General features: G+C 43.5%; 1 protein-coding gene and 1 pseudogene across 1 annotated transcript; both read left to right on the top strand.

Moving 5' to 3' along the window:
* The first annotated feature begins 1369 nt into the window (after positions 1-1369).
* On the top strand, positions 1370-15696 carry LOC139557783 (SRSF protein kinase 3-like). The gene is made up of 12 exons (XM_071372964.1): positions 1370-1485; positions 8347-8450; positions 8854-8962; positions 9064-9151; positions 9445-9532; positions 9812-9918; positions 10051-10219; positions 10858-10934; positions 11742-11849; positions 12513-12582; positions 12692-12784; positions 13976-15696. Exons 1-12 carry the CDS (start codon positions 1445-1447, stop codon positions 14158-14160), a joined length of 1239 nt encoding a protein of 412 aa, XP_071229065.1. The 5' UTR covers positions 1370-1444; the 3' UTR covers positions 14161-15696.
* A 285-nt stretch (positions 15697-15981) lies between these two features.
* On the top strand, positions 15982-17521 carry LOC139556882 (cytochrome P450 2K3-like; annotated as a pseudogene).
* Positions 17522-18040: the final 519 nt, after the last annotated feature.

Below are 18040 nucleotides of genomic sequence, written 5' to 3'. Positions count from 1 at the left end.
CAACCTGTAGGTAGGACTGGGTTCTGAACAGATAGTTCAGAGCTTCAGCTCTTTTCTATAACCTGTAGGTAGGACTGGGTTCTGAACAGATAGTTCAGAGCTTCAGCTCTTTTCTATAACCTGTAGGTAGGACTGGGTTCTGAACAGATAGTTCAGAGCTTCAGCTCTTTTCTATAACCTGTAGGTAGGACTGGGTTCTGAACAGATAGTTCAGAGCTTCAGCTCTTTTCTATAACCTGTAGAAACACAATATGGTCTATACTTGGCATTTAGGTTTCTCACTTATTGGTGGCACGGATTGCTTTATGGGGGAGGGAAATGGGCAGGGTATATGCAAATTAAATACTGTAGTATTTACTATAGTTTAAAAAAGTGTAGTGTTTTGTGGACTGTAATGTTTTTGCGGACATTACTGTAGTATTTACAATATTCTATAGTAAGTACTACACATGATCGAGGGATACTACAGTGTGTAGTATAGTATTCTACAGTATACTACAGTTTACTATAGCATTATATAGGAAGTACTGTAGTATTCTATAGTAGTCTGCAGTATTTTTCCATATGGGTGTGGAGATATACTACAAATCAAATGTACTTATAAAGCCCTTCTTACATCAGCTGATATCTCAAAGTGCTGTACAGAAACCCTCAACGAGAGAGAGAGAGAGAGAGAGAGAGAGAGAGAGAGAGAGAGAGAGAGAGAGAGAGAGAGAGAGAGAGAGAGAGAGAGAGAGAGAGAGAGAGAGAGAGAGAGAGAGAGAGAGAGAGAGAGAGAGAGAGATATATAATATAACCTCCTGCCCAATGTATGACCATATTAGAGAGACATATTTCCCTCAGATTACACAGATCCACAAACAATTCGAAAACAAATCCAATTTTGATAAACTCCCATATCTACTGGGTGAAATTCCACAGTGTGCCATCACAGCAGCAAGATTTGTGACCTGTTGCCACAAGAAAAGGGCAACCAGTGAAGAACAAACACCACTGTAAATACAACCCATATTTATGTTTATTTATTTTAACTTGTGTGCTTTAACCATTTGTACATTGTTACAACACTGCATATATATAATATGACATTTGTAATGTCTTTATTGTTTTGAAACTTCTGTATGTGTAATGTTTACTGTTCATTTTTATTGTTTATTTGACTTTTGTATATTACCTACCTCACTTGCTTTGGCAATGTTAACACATGTTTCCCATGCCAATAAAGCCCCTTGAATTGAATTGAATTGAATTGAATTGAATTGAATTGAATGGAATTGAAGTGAAGGGAGAGAGAGAGAGAGAGAGAGAGAGAGAGAGAGAGAGAGAGAGAGAGTGAGTTTGGGGATTTCCATGTTTAGACCAAGCCGGCCCTCATACCTAAACACAGCTAACTGGTCACAGTCAGTCAGAGTTCTACTGTCTACAGGCTGCGTCCTATTCAGTCATGTGCTCAGATCGGACTTCTGTACAGGCGGCCCAGAAACCGTAAGTATAATTTATTCTCAACACTTTACACATGCTCATTTCATAACAGTCAATTTGGATTACACTTGTTATGATCCATAGACTACAGATTGTAGAGGGACATTCTGTACACAGATTATTACTTGTTCAAAGGTGCATCTCTCTGATGCAGTGTCCTCATAATGGATTGAGCCTGTTACCTATTCACCACACTGGATTGTGATTGATACTCACATGTATATAACGTTTTTGTCACAGAATACCTCCTGTATTAGACAGTTTTTTAATGATTTTAATGCAGCATTGAGATTTATCCCTGTGGTTGAGCCTGCCTCAGTAAACAGAAACCAAATTATATTTTTAATCTTAAACTGACAGTCCCCAAAATCGAGCACTATAATAATTTATGTACAGTTGAAGTCAGAAATGTACATACACCTTAACCAAATAAATTCACCACTTTATTTTAAGAATGTCAAATGTCAGAATAATAGCAGAGAGAATGATTTATTTCAACTTTTATTTCTTTCATCAAATTCCCAGTCGGTCAGAAGTTTACGTTGCCTTTAAATTGTTTAACTTGGGTCAAACATCTTGGGTAGACTTCCACAATAAGTTGGGTGAATTTTGGCCCATTCCTCCTGACAGAGCTGGTGTAACTGAGTCAGGATTGTAGGCCTGCTTGCTCACACACACTTTTTCAGTTCTGCCCACACATTTTCTGTAGGATTGAGGTCAAGGCTTTGTGATGGCCACTCCAATACCTTGACTTTGTTGTCCTTAAGCCATTTTGACACAACTCCGGAAGTATGCTTGGGGTCATTGTTAATTTGGAAGACCCATTTGCGACCAAGCTTTAACTTCCTGACTGATGTCTTGAGATGTTGCTTCAATATATCCACATAATTTTCCTGCCTCATGATGCCATCTATATTGTGAAGTGCACCAGTCCCTCCTGCAGCAAAGCACCCCCACAACATGAGGCTGCCACCCCCGTGCTTCACGGTTGGGATGGTGTTCATCGGCTTGCAAGCGTCCCCCTTTTTCCTCCAAACATAACGATGGTCATTATGGCCAAACAGTTCTATTTTTGTTTCATCAGACCAGAGGACATTTCTCCAAAAAGTATGATCTTTGTCCCCATGTGCAGTTGCAAACCGTAGTCTGGCTTTTTTTATGGCGGTTTTGGAGCAGTGGCTTCTTCCTTGCTGAGCAGTCTTTCAGGTTATGTCGATATAGGACTCATTTTACTGTGGATATAGATACTTTTGTACCTGTTTCCTCCAGCATCTTCACAAGGTCCTTTGCTGTTGTTCTGGGATTGATTTGCACTTTTCGCACCAAATTACGTTCATCTCTAGGAGACAAAATGCGTCACCTTCCTGAGCAGTATGACAGCTGCGTGGTCCCATGGTGTTTATACTTGTGTACTATTGTTTGTACAGATGAACGTGGTACCTTCAGGCATTTGGAAATTGCTCCCAAGGATGAATCAGACTTGTGGAGGTCTACACATTTTTTTCTGAGGTCTTGGCTGATTTCTTTTGATTTTCCCATGATGTCAAGCAAAGAGGCACTGAGTTTGAAGGTAGGCCTTGAAATACATCCACAGGTACACCTCCAATGGACTCAAATGATGTCAATTAGCCTATCAGAAACTTCTAAAGACATTACATCATTTTCTGGAATTTTCCAAGCTGTTTAAAGGCACAGTCAACTTAGTGTATGTAAAATTCTGACCTACTGGAATTGTGATACAGTGAATTATAAGTGAAATAATCTGTCTGTAAACAATTGTTGGAAAAATGACTTGTGTCATGCACAAAGTAGATGTCCTAACCGACTTGCCAACACTATAGTTTGTAAACAAGAAATTTGTGGAGTGGTTGAAAAACTAGTTTTAATGACTCCAACCTAATTGTATGTAAACTTCCGACTTCAACTGTATATGTTTACATTCATTATTTGAGTGATTTCCCACCATTTTATAAGCCAGAAGACAGCCATCCAGAACTTCCTAGAACCATGCAAACGTCTTCTGTCAAATAAACGTGTATTTGCCTCCCTCTGGTGGTTGGATGCATCATTACATCCAGTTACATCACTTCACTGCAACACCACGTCAAATGGGTGGTCCTTAGAACAACATTTATCCAGCTCGACCACTTCACGGCACAGACATAACAAAGCAATCGCTGAATTTGTTTCGAGTAGGCGATATAGCTCTGCTATGAAGAATGCGACCTACGCACTTAATTAAACCTAAAATAAGTAAAGAAGTACATCTGTGTGGAAGTCAAACATTTGCCGACACATTGCATATGCCCAGAATGACAAATCCCAGCACTTTACATACTGTAGCCCTTCTTCCCTTGTTTATAGGAGGGATGCACACTGTTTAAATGGCCCAAATGTTGATTTCGATGTTCACAATGTAACAGATTTTGACTATCACTAGGCTTATTCATGCACAATTTGTAACTTTTTTTTAATCATATCATCATATTTGTAAATGTTTTATTATACTTGTGTACTAGATCATATGGGTTGAAAAATGTTTTTTTCTCAGACGTAAATAATTCCAGGTGAAAGCTTTCTGGGGAGGGGTCAAATTTAATCAAATGTTTTTATAATGCCCTTTTTACATCAACAGATGTCACAAAGTGCTTATACAGAAACCCAGCCTAAAATCCCAAACAGCAAGCAATGCAGATGTACAGTAGAAACACGGTGGTTTCCCTAAAAAGGCAGGAATCTAGGAAGAAACCTAGAGAGGAATCAATCTCTGAGGTGTGACCAGTCCTCTTCTGGCTGTGCCGGGTGGAGATTATAATAGTACATGGCCATTAAGGCCAGATAATTCTTCAAGATGTTCAAATGTTAGATGACCAGCAGGGTCAAATAATAATCACAGTGTTTGTAGAGGTTGCAACAGGTCAGCACCTCAGGAGTAAATGTCAGTTGGCTTTTCATAGCTGAGCATTCAGAGGTCGAGACAGCAGGTACGATAGAGAGAGAGTGAGAGAGAGGGAGGGAAGGAGAAAGATAGAGAGAGAGGGTCGAAAACAGCAGGTCCGGGACAAGGTAGCACATCTGGTGTACAGGTCAGGGTTCCATAGCCGCAGGCAGAACAGCAGAATCTGGATCAGCAGCACGACCAGGTGGACTGGGGATGGGGACATCCAGGAGTCATCAGGCCAGGTAGTCCTGAGGCACGGTCCTTGGGTCCTCAGAGGGAGTGAGAGAGAGAGAGAGAGATGGAGAATTAGAGGGAGCATACTTAAGTTCACACAGGACACCAAATAAGACAGGAGAATTTCACCAAATAAGACAGGAGAATTTCACCAGGTAAGACAGGAGAATTTCACCAGATAAGACAGGAGAATTTCACCAGATCGGACAGACTGACCCTAGCCCCCTGGCACATAGACTATTGCAGAATAGATACTGGAGGCTGAGACAGAGGGGGTCGGGGTAACTGTGGCCCCGTCCGCCAATAACCCTGGACAGGGCCAACCGAGCAGGGCCAACAAGGTAGGATATAACCCCACCCACTTTGCCAAAGTACAGCCCCCACACCACTTGAGGGATATCAATAGACCACCAACTTACTGCCCTGAGTATAGCTGAGTATAGCTGAGTATAGCTGAGTATAGCTGAGTATTATTGAGTATAGCCCCCGAAAATCTCCTCCACCGCATGAGCCCAAGGGGGCGCAAAATCAGACAGGAAGATCACGTCAGTGACTCAACCCACTCAAGTGACGCACCCCTCTTAGGGACGGCATGGAAGAGCACCAGTAAGCCACTGTAATAGGGTCAGAGGCAGAGAATCCCAGTGGAGAGAGGGGAGCCGGCCAGGCAGAGACAGCAAGGGTGGTTCGTCACTCCAGTGCCTTGCCGTTCTCCTTCGCACCCCTTTGCCAGACTACACTCAATCATAGGACCGACCTTCAGTAAAGACTTAAAGATCAAGCCCAAGTCTGCGTCTCTCACATGGATAGGCAGACCATTCCATAAAAATAGAGCTCTATAGGAAAAAGCGCTGCCTGTTTGCTGTAGGGACAATAAGGAGGCCTGCGTCTTGTGACTGTAGCGTACGTTTAGGTATATGCGGCAGGACCAAATCGGAGAGATAGGTAGGAGAAAGTCCATGTAATGCTTTGTAGGTTAGTAGTAAAGCAAGGAAATCAGCCCTAGCCTTAACAGGAACCCAGGATTGCACTGGAGTAATATGATACATTTTTGGGGGTTTTAGTCAAGAAACGCTACTACATTAATGAAATATTGCCCTCTTGCTAGATTGATGACTAAAACCATAGCGAAACAGTGCAGAATGGCAGTCAGCCAAATGATAACGTTTGTTTCCATGGCCAAAGAGGCAGGAGGTCCATGTTTAGCTCGCCTGGCGCACGTTGAGAATATGTGGATTATTTTAGTGCCTGTGGAGGTGACGTTATTTCACTGGGTCTGTCACCGTGTCAAGGACCTGGGCCAATATCAACGCTCTAAACTGGAGCCAAAACATGCTGAGAGACAGCCCTGAAGAAGATAGTTGACTGTAAATAAATGTTTCAGAAAAGCTGTGTTTTTTATAGATAGATCTGCACAAGACAAACACCAAGGCAATATTTATAGTACACCAGTGGAGGCTGCTGAAGGGAGGACGGCTCATAATAATGGCTGTAATGGAGTCAATGGAGTGGTATCAACCACATAGAAACCACGTGGTAGATACCATTCCATTGACTCCATTCCAGCCATTATTATGAGCCGTCCTCCCCTCAGCAGCCTCCACTGTAGTACACTTACCTGATACAGCATATCCTGTTGAATTATTTATAGAACACTTACCTGATACAACATATCCTGTTGAATTATTTATAGAACACTTACCTGATACAGCATATCCTGTTGAATTATTTATAGAACACTTACCTGATACAGCATATCCTGTTGAATTATTTATAGAACACTTACCTGATACAGCATATTCTGTTTAATTATTTATAGAACACTTACCTGATACAGCATATCCTGTTGAATTATTTATAGAACACTTACCTGATACAGCATATCCTGTTGAATTATTTATAGAACACTTACCTGATACAGCATATCCTGTTGAATTATTTATAGAACACTTACCTGATACAGCATATCCTGTTGAATTATTTATAGAACACTTACCTGATACAGCATATTCTGTTTAATTATTTATAGAACACTTACCTGATACAGCATATCCTGTTGAATTATTTATAGAACACTTACCTGATACAACATATCCTGTTTAATTATTTATAGAACACTTACCTGATACAACATATTCTGTTGAATTATTTATAGAACACTTACCTGATACAGCATATCCTGTTGAATTATTTATAGAACACTTACCTGATACAACATATTCTGTTGAATTTTTCCTCTGGCTGAAGACTATAGTTTAATGTCCAAATCCCAGGGAGACACAGTCCTGCCGGCTGTGTCTCCCTGTGAACAGTGAGGGAAGTGTTCCTGTCTGCTCCCAGAAACCAGACATTGATAGAGGGGTCACATCTCTGCTCTTTGTAGGATCAGACAGGCTGACAGAGGGGTCACATCTCTCCTCTGTGTAGGATCAGACAGGCTGACAGAGGGGTCACATCTCTCCTCTGTGTAGGATCAGACAGGCTGACAGAGGGGTCACATCTCTTTACTGTGTAGGATCAGACAGGCTGACAGAGGGGTCACATCTCTCCTCTGTGTAGGATCAGACAGGCTGACAGAGGGGTCACATCTCTCCTCTGTGTAGGATCAGACAGGCTGACAGAGGGGTCACATCTCTGTTCCGTGTAGGATCAGACAGGCTGACAGAGGGGTCACATCTCTCCTCTGTGTAGGATCAGACAGGCTGACAGAGGGGTCACATCTCTCCTCTGTGTAGGATCAGACAGGCTGACAGAGGGGTCACATCTCTGTTCTGTGTAGGATCAGACAGGCTGACAGAGGGGTCACATCTCTCCTCTGTGTAGGATCAGACAGGCTGACAGAGGGGTCACATCTCTCCTCTGTGTAGGATCAGACAGGCTGACAGAGGGGTCACATCTCTCCTCTGTGTAGGATCAGACAGGCTGACAGAGAGGTCACATCTCTCCTCTGTGTAGGATCAGACAGGCTGACAGAGGGGTCACATCTCTGTTCTGTGTAGGATCAGACAGGCTGACAGAGGGGTCACATCTCTCCTCTGTGTAGGATCAGACAGGCTGACAGAGGGGTCACATCTCTCCTCTGTGTAGGATCAGACAGGCTGACAGAGGGGTCACATCTCTGTTCCGTGTAGGATCAGACAGGCTGACAGAGGGGTCACATCTCTCCTCTGTGTAGGATCAGACAGGCTGACAGAGGGGTCACATCTCCTCTATGTAGGATCAGACAGGCTGACAGAGGGGTCACATCTCTGTTCTGTGTAGGATCAGACAGGCTGACAGAGGGGTCACATCTCTTTACTGTGTAGGATCAGACAGGCTGACAGAGGGGTCACATCTCTCCTCTGTGTAGGATCAGACAGGCTGACAGAGGGGTCACATCTCTCCTCTGTGTAGGATCAGACAGGCTGACAGAGGGGTCACATCTCTGCTCTGTGTAGGATCAGACAGGCTGACAGAGGGGTCACATCTCTTTACTGTGTAGGATCAGACAGGCTGACAGAGGGGTCACATCTCTGTTCTGTGTAGGATCAGACAGGCTGACAGAGGGGTCACATCTCTCCTCTGTGTAGGATCAGACAGGCTGACAGATTATATTATGACAGATTGTATTATGTGTACAGTATTGTGTGTACAGTATTGTGTGTACAGTAAGTTTGTACAGTATGTGTATTGGCATGTGTGTGTTGCAGCAGTAAACCTGGGACATCGAATGGACTTGATAAGCTGAGTCGTTTGGAACAGATGGAGCAAGAGGAGTCACTGGACAGAGAGGACCCCAGAGAATACTGCCATGGTCCGTTATGGCTGTACATTTACATTTTGGTCATATAGCAGACGCTCTTTTCCAGAGCGACTTACAGGAGCAATTAGGATTAAGTGCTTTGCTTAAGGTCATAGACAGATTTGTCACCTAGTCGGCTCAGGGATTCAAACCAGCTACCTTTCGTTTACTGGCCCAAAGCTCTTAAGAGCTATGCTACCTGCTGCCCTACCTACCGCTATACTAACTCTGTTACTGGACCAAAGCTCTTAAGAGCTAGGCTACCTGCCTACCACTATACTAACTCTGTCTTTCTCCTTACATGTCTTTCTGTCCTATTCATTCCATTCCAGCATAGAAATAGTCTGTTACCAGACAGTAAATACAGCAGTTGGAGGTGTAACATCTATTGTTCTCATCCTGCATGTTTCAATAGGGGGGTACCACCCTGTTCACATTGGAGACACCTTCAACAGGAGATACCAGGTTGTGTCTAAGTTGGGCTGGGGATACTTCGCCACTGTTTGGCTCTGCTTGGACCTCAGGTACATTCACTATGTTGCAGTGTCAGCATATACTCAAATCTCCCCTTCTTGGCATATAGTGAAAGCTGCAGTGTGATTAAAAGTCAACTGTGTGTGTACAGGTTGGGCAGGCGAGTGGCCGTGAAGGTTTTGAAGAGTGGAGAAGGATTCACACAGGCTGGGCAAGATGAACTGACTCTGCTACGTTGTGTGAGTCTCTTCTTCTCTCTGATTTCTCACCTTAGGTTATTTATTGCTTCCTCAATCTCTTTCTCGTCCTCAACCCCTAAGGGCAAACAGTAGTAACTATTTTTACTCTTAGTCCACCTCATGTTATTTAATTTTCTCTGCCAGACTTATTCACAGACATCCCATGTTTTCAAGGTTCATTATTTTTCTCCCTTGTCTCATACAGACCCATCTCTATCTTTCTATTTAAACAAGTTCTTGTCAGTATAGTCCGGACTCTGAGTCTGAACTCTCCCCCCCCTCTCCCCCCTCAGGCCAGTGGTCCCACGGCTCGTCACCCCCACAGCCGGAGAATAGTCCAACTGCTGGATGAGTTTAAGATAGCTGGAGTCAACGGAGTCCGTATCCTTCCCTAGACTGCACAGTCATCACACACACACACACACACACACACACACACACACACACACACACACACACACACACACACACACACACACACACACACACACACACACACACACACACACACACACACACACACACACACACACACACACACACACACACACACACACACACACACACACACACACACACACACACACACACACTCACTCACAATGAGGAGTCAAAGTTCAGAGTTCAGATGTGTTTGGTTCCTTGACCTCCTGTGTGTAGATGTATGCTTAGTGCTGGAGCTGTTAGGACCAGACCTCTGCTGTTGGCAGGTCTGTTTTGGGAACCCAGGACTATCGCTTTCTTGGGTCAAACAGGTCATTGCTCAGGTCAGAGAGTGACAGAGTTCATGGAAGATGAGTAGAAACGTCATTATGGAAGTCACCACACTGTCTGGATGTGTCTTTAGTTTGATGCAGGAGTTGTTTTGGGTTAACAGTGCCATCACCCTCTCCCTGTAGGTTCTTCAGGCGTTGGACTACCTGCACACTCAATGTAAAATCATCCACACAGACATCAAGCCTGAAAATATACTGCTTTGTTTGGAGGAGCAGAACCCAAAACAGACAGCAGGGGGCAGTGCATGTCCTCCATTCCCTGGGAAAGATGCCAAGTCGATGAGTAGAGCAGGTAGTGTTCACTGTTCAGCTACATAATAGAACCCCGCAGTGGAGGTGTCATAATACCCATAAAACCTAGCGGTCAAACAGGGAAATGGTTCCAATCGTTTTTCCACCATTCATTTTTCCCATAGGAGATTTTAGGAACACTTAAAATAAGGGCTATGTTTCGAGTAGGTTTACTCTGACGTGACGTTTTGATACGCTTGTAAATCTCCATCGTACAAGGTGACTTTATTCAATATAAGCGGCTCTGTATGGTCATATGACTGTTTAGCTACAGATGTTCCAGAACGCTGTAAGGTCATGTGACTGTTCAGTTACAGATATTCTAGAACTCTGTGACGTCATATAACTGTTCAGCTACAGATATTATAGATCTCTGTAAGGTCATGTGACTGTTCAGCTACAGATGTTCTAGAACCCTGTGACGTCATCACTGAGCGCACCAGATGATACATCTGTTTACTGCACATGACACTTTACTGTAGGCTAGTATTCTGTTTCTATGTCACCTTTAGATGTAGATGCATTGTGTATTCTGCCTGTTTGTCACTTCAGGTTGACTGTGTCCAGTATGCTGTTGAAGTGTCTCAATCAGATCATAACCCTCTACTGTATGTTGTTCATCTCTTACTGTCTATCCAGAGAAGGACCTGGTCATTCCCTCCAGTCTGAAGGAGGTCACAGTAAAGATTGCTGACCTGGGAAGCTCCTGTTGGGTGGTGGGTATTGATCAGTCAGTCAGCAATAGCGGAGGTGCATAAAATTGAGGGCCCCCATGCATTTATCACAAATATGTATTTTGCTAAGTTTGACGTATTTTACATTGATCTCCATTACTCTGTTTTTTAAATCGTCATTAGCACAGTAAACATGATTTCAATTTGAGCTCCAAGACGAGGCCACATTGAAAAACTGAAAGATCTGATTGTGCTGATTTACTGGCGCATTGAACCATGTTGCACACTATAGTTTAAAAACTCTGTGGATCGTGCTAAAACATTGAACCATGTTGCACACACTATAGTTTAAAAACTCTGTGGATCGTGCTAAAACATTGAACCATGTTGCACACTATAGTTTAAAAACTCTGTGGATCGTGCTAAAACATTGAACCATGTTGCACACACTATAGTTTAAAAACTCTGTGGATCGTGCTAAAACATTGAACCATGTTGCACACTATAGTTTAAAAACTCTGTGGATCGTGCTAAAACATTGAACCATGTTGCACACTATAGTTTAAAAACTCTGTGGATCGTGCTAAAACATTGAACCATGTTGCACACTATAGTTTAAAAACTCTGTGGATCGTGCTAAAACATTGAACCATGTTGCACACTATAGTTTAAAAACTCTGTGGATCGTGCTAAAACAATGACGTCATACTGGTTTCCGACTTCTTTATGAACCGTTGCCATTGCTGAACCTCAGTAGTTGGTTGCGAAATAAGAGGGACTAGTGTGGAATACTGCCCTGGGATCAGAACTGTATTTTACTCTGTGCCGTTGCTTTGTGTGACATTCCAGTACAAACATTTCTGTGAGGAGATCCAGACCTGTCAGTACCGCTCACTAGAGGTTCTACTGGGCTCTGACTACGGCCCACCAGCAGACATCTGGAGTGTAGCCTGCTTGGTGAGAGAGTCAACGTCCATGCAACCACCATACAACCACCATACAACCACCATACAACCACCATACAACCACCATACAACCACTATACAATCACCATACAACCACCATACAACCAGCATACAACCAGCATACAACCACTATACAACCACCATAAAACCACCAAACAACCACTATACAACCACCATACAACCACTATACAACCACCATACAACCACCATACAACCACCATACAACCACTATACAACCACCATACAACCAGCATACAACCACTATACAACCACCATACAACCACCATACAACCACCATACAACCACTATATACCACCATACAACCACCATACAACCACTATACAACCACTATACAACCACCATAAAAACACCAAACAACCACTATACAACCACCATAAAACCCCCATACAACCACTATACAACCACTATACAACCACCATACAACCACCAAACAACCACCATAAAACCCCCATACAACCACCATCACCAACAACACTTATAGTCTGCATATGTTTGCAGCTTCACTGAAGAACAACCATGATCTCTCCGGTACCTGATTCACTTGGATCATTTAACTGTTTAGTTACTCTTCCAGTTCACCCCCCCCGCTGCAGAATAGTTCCTGGCCATTCAGCTTCTCTTCTTTTTACTCTAGGCGTTTGAGTTGGTCACTGGAGATTCATTGTTTGAGCCCAAAGCTGGGAAGACCTTTTCCTTAGAGGAAGGTAGGCGTGAAAATATTGACACAGGATTCGATGGAGACAACATTGTGTCCACTTTGTGACTTTTGCTTAGTTGTTTTATTCAGTGGGATTTTGGTTCTGTTCCCTCCAGACCACATCGCTCATATAATTGAACTCCTTGGCAAAATCCCAGCAGCAGTAGCCTTGTCTGGGAAATATTCAGTGGAGTACTTCAATCGCAGAGGTGAGTGAAGGACATTGCATTGAAAACAGTCAAATTATTCCAACTTAGAGAAATGACTCTTTGATGTGACGAATTATTGTGTTTAATTTAAGACAAAATTACATTAAATACTTTTTCTCTCCGAGTCAAAAAGCTTCCTTCTATTCACCTCTCTCTTTCCCCTCCTCCTCTCTCAGTTTCACCCTCTCTCTTTCCTCCCTCTCCGCTCTGTTTCACCCTCTCTCTTTCCTATCCCCCCTCTCTGTTTCACCTCTTCTCTCTTTCATCTCCCTCTTCTGTTTCACCTCTTCTCTCTTTCCTCTCCCTCCTCTCTCTTTCCTATCCCCCCTCTCTGTTTCACCTCATCTCTCTTTCATCTCCTTCCTCTCTGTTTCACCCCTCGCTTTCCTCTCCCCCTCTCTGTTTCACCTCTTCTCTCTTTCATCTCCCTCTTCTGTTTCACCTCTTCTCTCCTTCCTCTCCCTCCTCTCTCTTTCCTTTCCCTCCTCTCTGTTTCACCTCTTCTCTCTTTCCTCTCCCTCTTCTCTCTTTCCTCTCCCTCCTCTCTGTTTCAACTCTTCTCTCCTTCCTCTCCCTCCTCTCTGTTTCACCCTCTCTCTTCTCTCTGTTTCACCTCCTCTCTCTTTCCTCTCCCTCCTCTCTGTTTCACCCTCTCTCTTTCCTCTCCCTCCTCTCTGTTTCACCCGCTCTCTTTCCTCTCCCTCCTCTCTGTTTCACCCTCTCTCTTTCCTCTCCTTCACCCTCTCTCTTTCCTCTCCCTCCTCTCTTTCCTCTCCCTCCTCTCAGTTTCACCCTCTCTCTTTCCTCTCCCTCCTCTCTGTTTCACCCTCTCTCTTTCTTCTCCCTCCTCTCTGTTTCACTTTCTCTCTCTTTCCTCTCCCTCCTCTCTGTTTCACCTCTTCTCTCCTCTCTGTTTCACCCTCTCTCTTTCCTCCCCCTCCTCTCTGTTTCACGTCCTCTCTCTTTCCTCCCCCTCCTCTCTTTCCCCACCCTCCTCTGTTTCACCCTCTCTCTTTCCTCCCCCTCCTCTCTGTTTCACCTCCTCTCTCTTTCCTCCCCCTCCTCTCTGTTTTGCCTCCTCTCTATTTCCTCTCCCTCCTCTCTGTTTCACCTCCTCTCTCTTTCCTCACCCTCCTCTCTGTTTTACAGTCTCTCTTTCTTCTCCCTCCTCTCTGTTGCGTGGTCTCCCAGGTGAAATGAATCGTATCGGGGTGCTGCGGTACTGGGGTCTGTATGAGGTTCTGGTGGAGAAATACCACTTCCTGCTGAAGGAGGCCTCTCTGTTCTCTGACTTCCTGTTGTGCATGTTGGACTTCCAGCCCGAGAGGAGGGCCAATGCTGCCCAGTGTCTCCTGCACCCATGGCTTAGCTCCTGAGCCCTGGCCTTGGAGACCTGATAGCCAAGCCCATGGGGACCCCCGGAGCCAACTTGATAAGAAGTTAGGAGATACATGTGTTATGTTAGTGGACCTGCAGAAACAAACCGAATAGTGCTCAGTCGCTGAGACTAGGGGAGGATATAAGTAGTCGTAGTAGGCCCCATGCCAATGTTCTCTGTGAAAAGTAATATTTCATAAACTCCTCGTTAATCCAGCCACAGTGTCTGATTTCAAAAAGGCTTTACGGCGAAAGCACACCTTGCGATTATGTTTGGTCAGCGCCAAGTCACAAAAAAACATACAGCGATTTTCCAAAGAAGGAGAGGTTTCATCAAAACTCAGAAATATTGTTATAAATATTCACTTACCTTTGATGATCTTCATCGGAATGCACTCCCAGGAATCCCAGTTCCACAATAAATGTCTGTTTTGTTCGATAAAGTCCATAATTTATGTCCAAATACCTCCTTTTTTCCCGCGCGTTTAGCCCAGTAATCCAAATGCTCAATGCGCGATCACTTAGTTGGACGAAAAGTCAAAAAAGTTATATTACAGTTCGTAGAAACATGTCAAACGATGTATAGAATCAATCTTTAGGATGTTTTTATCATAAATCTTCAATAATGTTTCAACCGGACAATTCCTTTGTCTTTAGAAATGAAAAGGAATGCAGCTAACTCTCATGGCCACGCGCCAGACTGAGCTCATGGCATTCTGCCAGACACCTGACTGACTCAAACAGCTCTTAATCTCTCCCCCTTCACAGCAGAAGCCTGAAACAAGGTTCTAGAGACTGTTGACATCTAGTGGAAGCGTTAGGAAGTGCAAAATGACCCCATAGACACTGTATATTGGATAGGCAATGACTTGAAAAACTACAAATCTCAGATTTCCCACTTCCTGGTTGGATTTTTTCTCAGGTTTTTACCTGCCATATGAGTTCTGTTATACTCACAGACATCATTCAAACAGTTTTAGAAACTTCAGAGTGTTTTCTATCCAAATCTACTAATTATATGCATATTCTAGCTTCTGGGCATGAGTAGCAAGCAGTTTACTCTGGGCACCTTATTCATCCAAGCTCCTCAATACTGCCCCCCAGTCCCAAAGAAGTTTTAAGTAAGGCTACATGTATCTCTTCTTATAAATGTATGGAACATTTGATTATCTGTAAAGTAGTGGAGACTGGTGGGAGGAGCTATAGGAGGACTGGCTCATTGTAATGGCTGGAATGGAATAAATGGAACAGTTTCAAACAGATCATACATATGGAAACCACATGTTTGACTCTGCTCCATTCCAGCCATCCCAGCCATTACAATGAGCCCATCCTCCTATAGCTCCTCCCACCAGTCTCCAATGCTGTAAAGCATAATGAATGTACAACGTAAAATATTATTTAAGTTTTGTATGATTTGCTTAAATGTAAAGCTAGTGCTCAGCCTTTCCACAGCTGTGCTGGACAGTGCTCTGTGCCAATGGTAAAATGTTTTTTTTTTACAACATCCAATAAATCAAGTATTGATAAAAATATATTGTTTCTGTTGTCTCTTTTGGGGTAACACCTGCATGTCTGCAAGTTCGGACTCTGGCTGGGGCGGCTCAAGGACATTCAGAGACTCCTGCGCTGTCTTGGCTGTGTGCTTAGGGTCGTTGTCCTGTTGGAAGGTGAACCTTCGCCCCAGTCTGAGGTCCTGAGTGCTCTGGAGCAGGTTTTCATCAAGGATCTTTCTGTACTTTGCTACATTCATCTTTCCCTCAATCCTGACTAGTCTCCCAGTCCCTGCCGCTGAAAAACATCCCCACCTTGTAGAGTCCATGCCTCGACGAATTGAGGCTGTTCTGAGGGCAAAAGGGGGAGGTACAGATTCAATATTAGGAAGGTGTTCTTAGTGTTTTGTGCCTTCAGTGTATGATTATGTTGCTACCTAGGGGCACGGAAGTTCAGTTTGAACAAAGTTGACCAGATGGTGACCTAATCACATCGATATATACATAAAACAATTATTGAGGATTAACACAGTAACACACTAAGGCTTATTTTCGTTGCGCTCCTCAAATAGCCCTTTATCTGTTCCTTATATCTGTTCAGCTCTTACGGTTAAATTGGGACGCAAGAAAGAGGTCATCGGGCAGAATACAAGATGGTCAAGCAAGCGCTGGTCAACCATGTAGAGGAATCTGGGGACAGGGGCATCACCTGCATGTCCACAGATACCAACCAAGGACATGTTAAACAATTATGAATGACTGATTTTTGGATAGTTTACTAATATTTCACTTATGCTGTATCACACATTGTTTCCTTGAGATAATTACAAATCCCTTTTTTCCACAGTGATTCTGTTTGCCAATGGAGACTCATGGAGAGAGATGAGACGCTTAAGAATGTGCAAGAAAGGGGCATTAGAGAAAATCATAGAGGAGATTCGTTACTTGGTTGAAGTATTTAAGAAACACAAGAATAATACTTTACAAGCCTGCAGATCATTGACTAAATTATAGCATGGTCTGATCATAATCTATGTAAGGTCACTATACCTGTCCTCATCCTGAGAGATGTTCCTCTATATTACACCCTCGTTAAAACACTGAATAGAACTTCTTCTACACCTGCATTGCTTGCTGTTTGGGGTTTTAGGTTGGGTTTCTGTACAGCACTTTGAGATATCAGCTGATGTAAGAAGGGCTATATAAATACATTTGATTTGATTTGAACTGCAGACAAGGAGCTAAAGAATGAGGAACAACCTGTTGGGGGGATTAGGCAATAGCTCCGTGTGTTTGCTTCGTCTGTAACAAGGTGCCTCCTACACCACCCTATAGGTCAGGAATGGACATCCACGGCTCTTACTATTTCATGTTAGAGCAAATAGTATCAACAGTAGTAGAAGGATTAGATTTTATGTAAAGCGCTACCAAAATGTTACTCTGTTGTCTGCCTTTGTAACAGGTAAGATATTTGACACAACAGCCCGTCAATTACGCTGCCTCCAACATAATCTCTGCCATATTGTACGACAGCAGATTTTAATTCTCTGACGCCCAGTTCCAAGGCATGGTGGACTACGCCAATGAGAGCCTACGCTTTACAGGTTCTGCCTCTATTCGGGTACTGTCTTCACATTCACTCTAAAGTTGTTATAGAATATAAGTATACTGTACTTAAAACATTTTATTATTCACACTTACTTATTTGTATGGTGAGATAAACTGTACAACATGTTTCCATGGTTGGGCCCGTGGTCAAACAATCACAAGCCTAATGCTGAAAAATGTTGATAGCAACCAGAAGGATGTAAAGGAGTTGGTTAGTGGAATGATGGAGACTCCCAACCAGAAGGATGTAAAGGAGTAGGTCAGTGGAATGATGGAGACTCCCAACCAGAAGGATGTAAAGGAGTTGGTCAGTGGAATGATGGAGACTCCCAACCAGAAGGATGTAAAGGAGTTGGTTAGTGGAATGATGGGGACTCCCAACCAGAAGGATGTAAAGGAGTTGGTTAGTGGAATGATGGAGACTCCCAACCAGAAGGATGTAAAGGAGTTGGTTAGTGGAATGATGGGGACTCCCAACCAGAAGGATGTAAAGGAGTTGGTTAGTGGAATGATGGAGACTCCCAACCAGAAGGATGTAAAGGAGTTGGTTAGTGGAATGATGGAGACTCCCAACCAGAAGGATGTAAAGGAGTTGGTTAGTGGAATGATGGAGACTCCCAACCAGAAGGATGTAAAGGAGTTGGTTAGTGGAATGATGGAGACTCCCAACCAAAAGGATGTAAAGGAGTTGGTTAGTGGAATGATGGAGACTCCCAACCAGAAGGATGTAAAGGAGTTGGTTAGTGGAATGATGGAGACTCCCAACCAGAAGGATGTA

The sequence above is a fragment of the Salvelinus alpinus genome, chromosome 28 (assembly GCF_045679555.1).
Source record: "Salvelinus alpinus chromosome 28, SLU_Salpinus.1, whole genome shotgun sequence".
NCBI classification, from domain to species: Eukaryota; Metazoa; Chordata; class Actinopteri; order Salmoniformes; family Salmonidae; genus Salvelinus; species Salvelinus alpinus.
The sequence above is the reverse complement of the archived record's forward strand: the minus strand, read 5'-3'. Positions and strand labels throughout refer to the sequence as shown.

Excerpts from the sequence above, each read along its gene's own strand:
- LOC139557783 (XM_071372964.1), top strand. The coding sequence starts at position 1,445 with ATGTGCTCAGATCGGACTTCTGTACAGGCGGCCCAGAAACC. Across the intron at positions 9,919-10,050 it reads TCAAACAGGTCATTGCTCAG|GTTCTTCAGGCGTTGGACTA; the intron begins GTCAGAGAGTGA and ends CTCTCCCTGTAG. Across the intron at positions 10,935-11,741 it reads TGGGAAGCTCCTGTTGGGTG|TACAAACATTTCTGTGAGGA; the intron begins GTGGGTATTGAT and ends GTGACATTCCAG.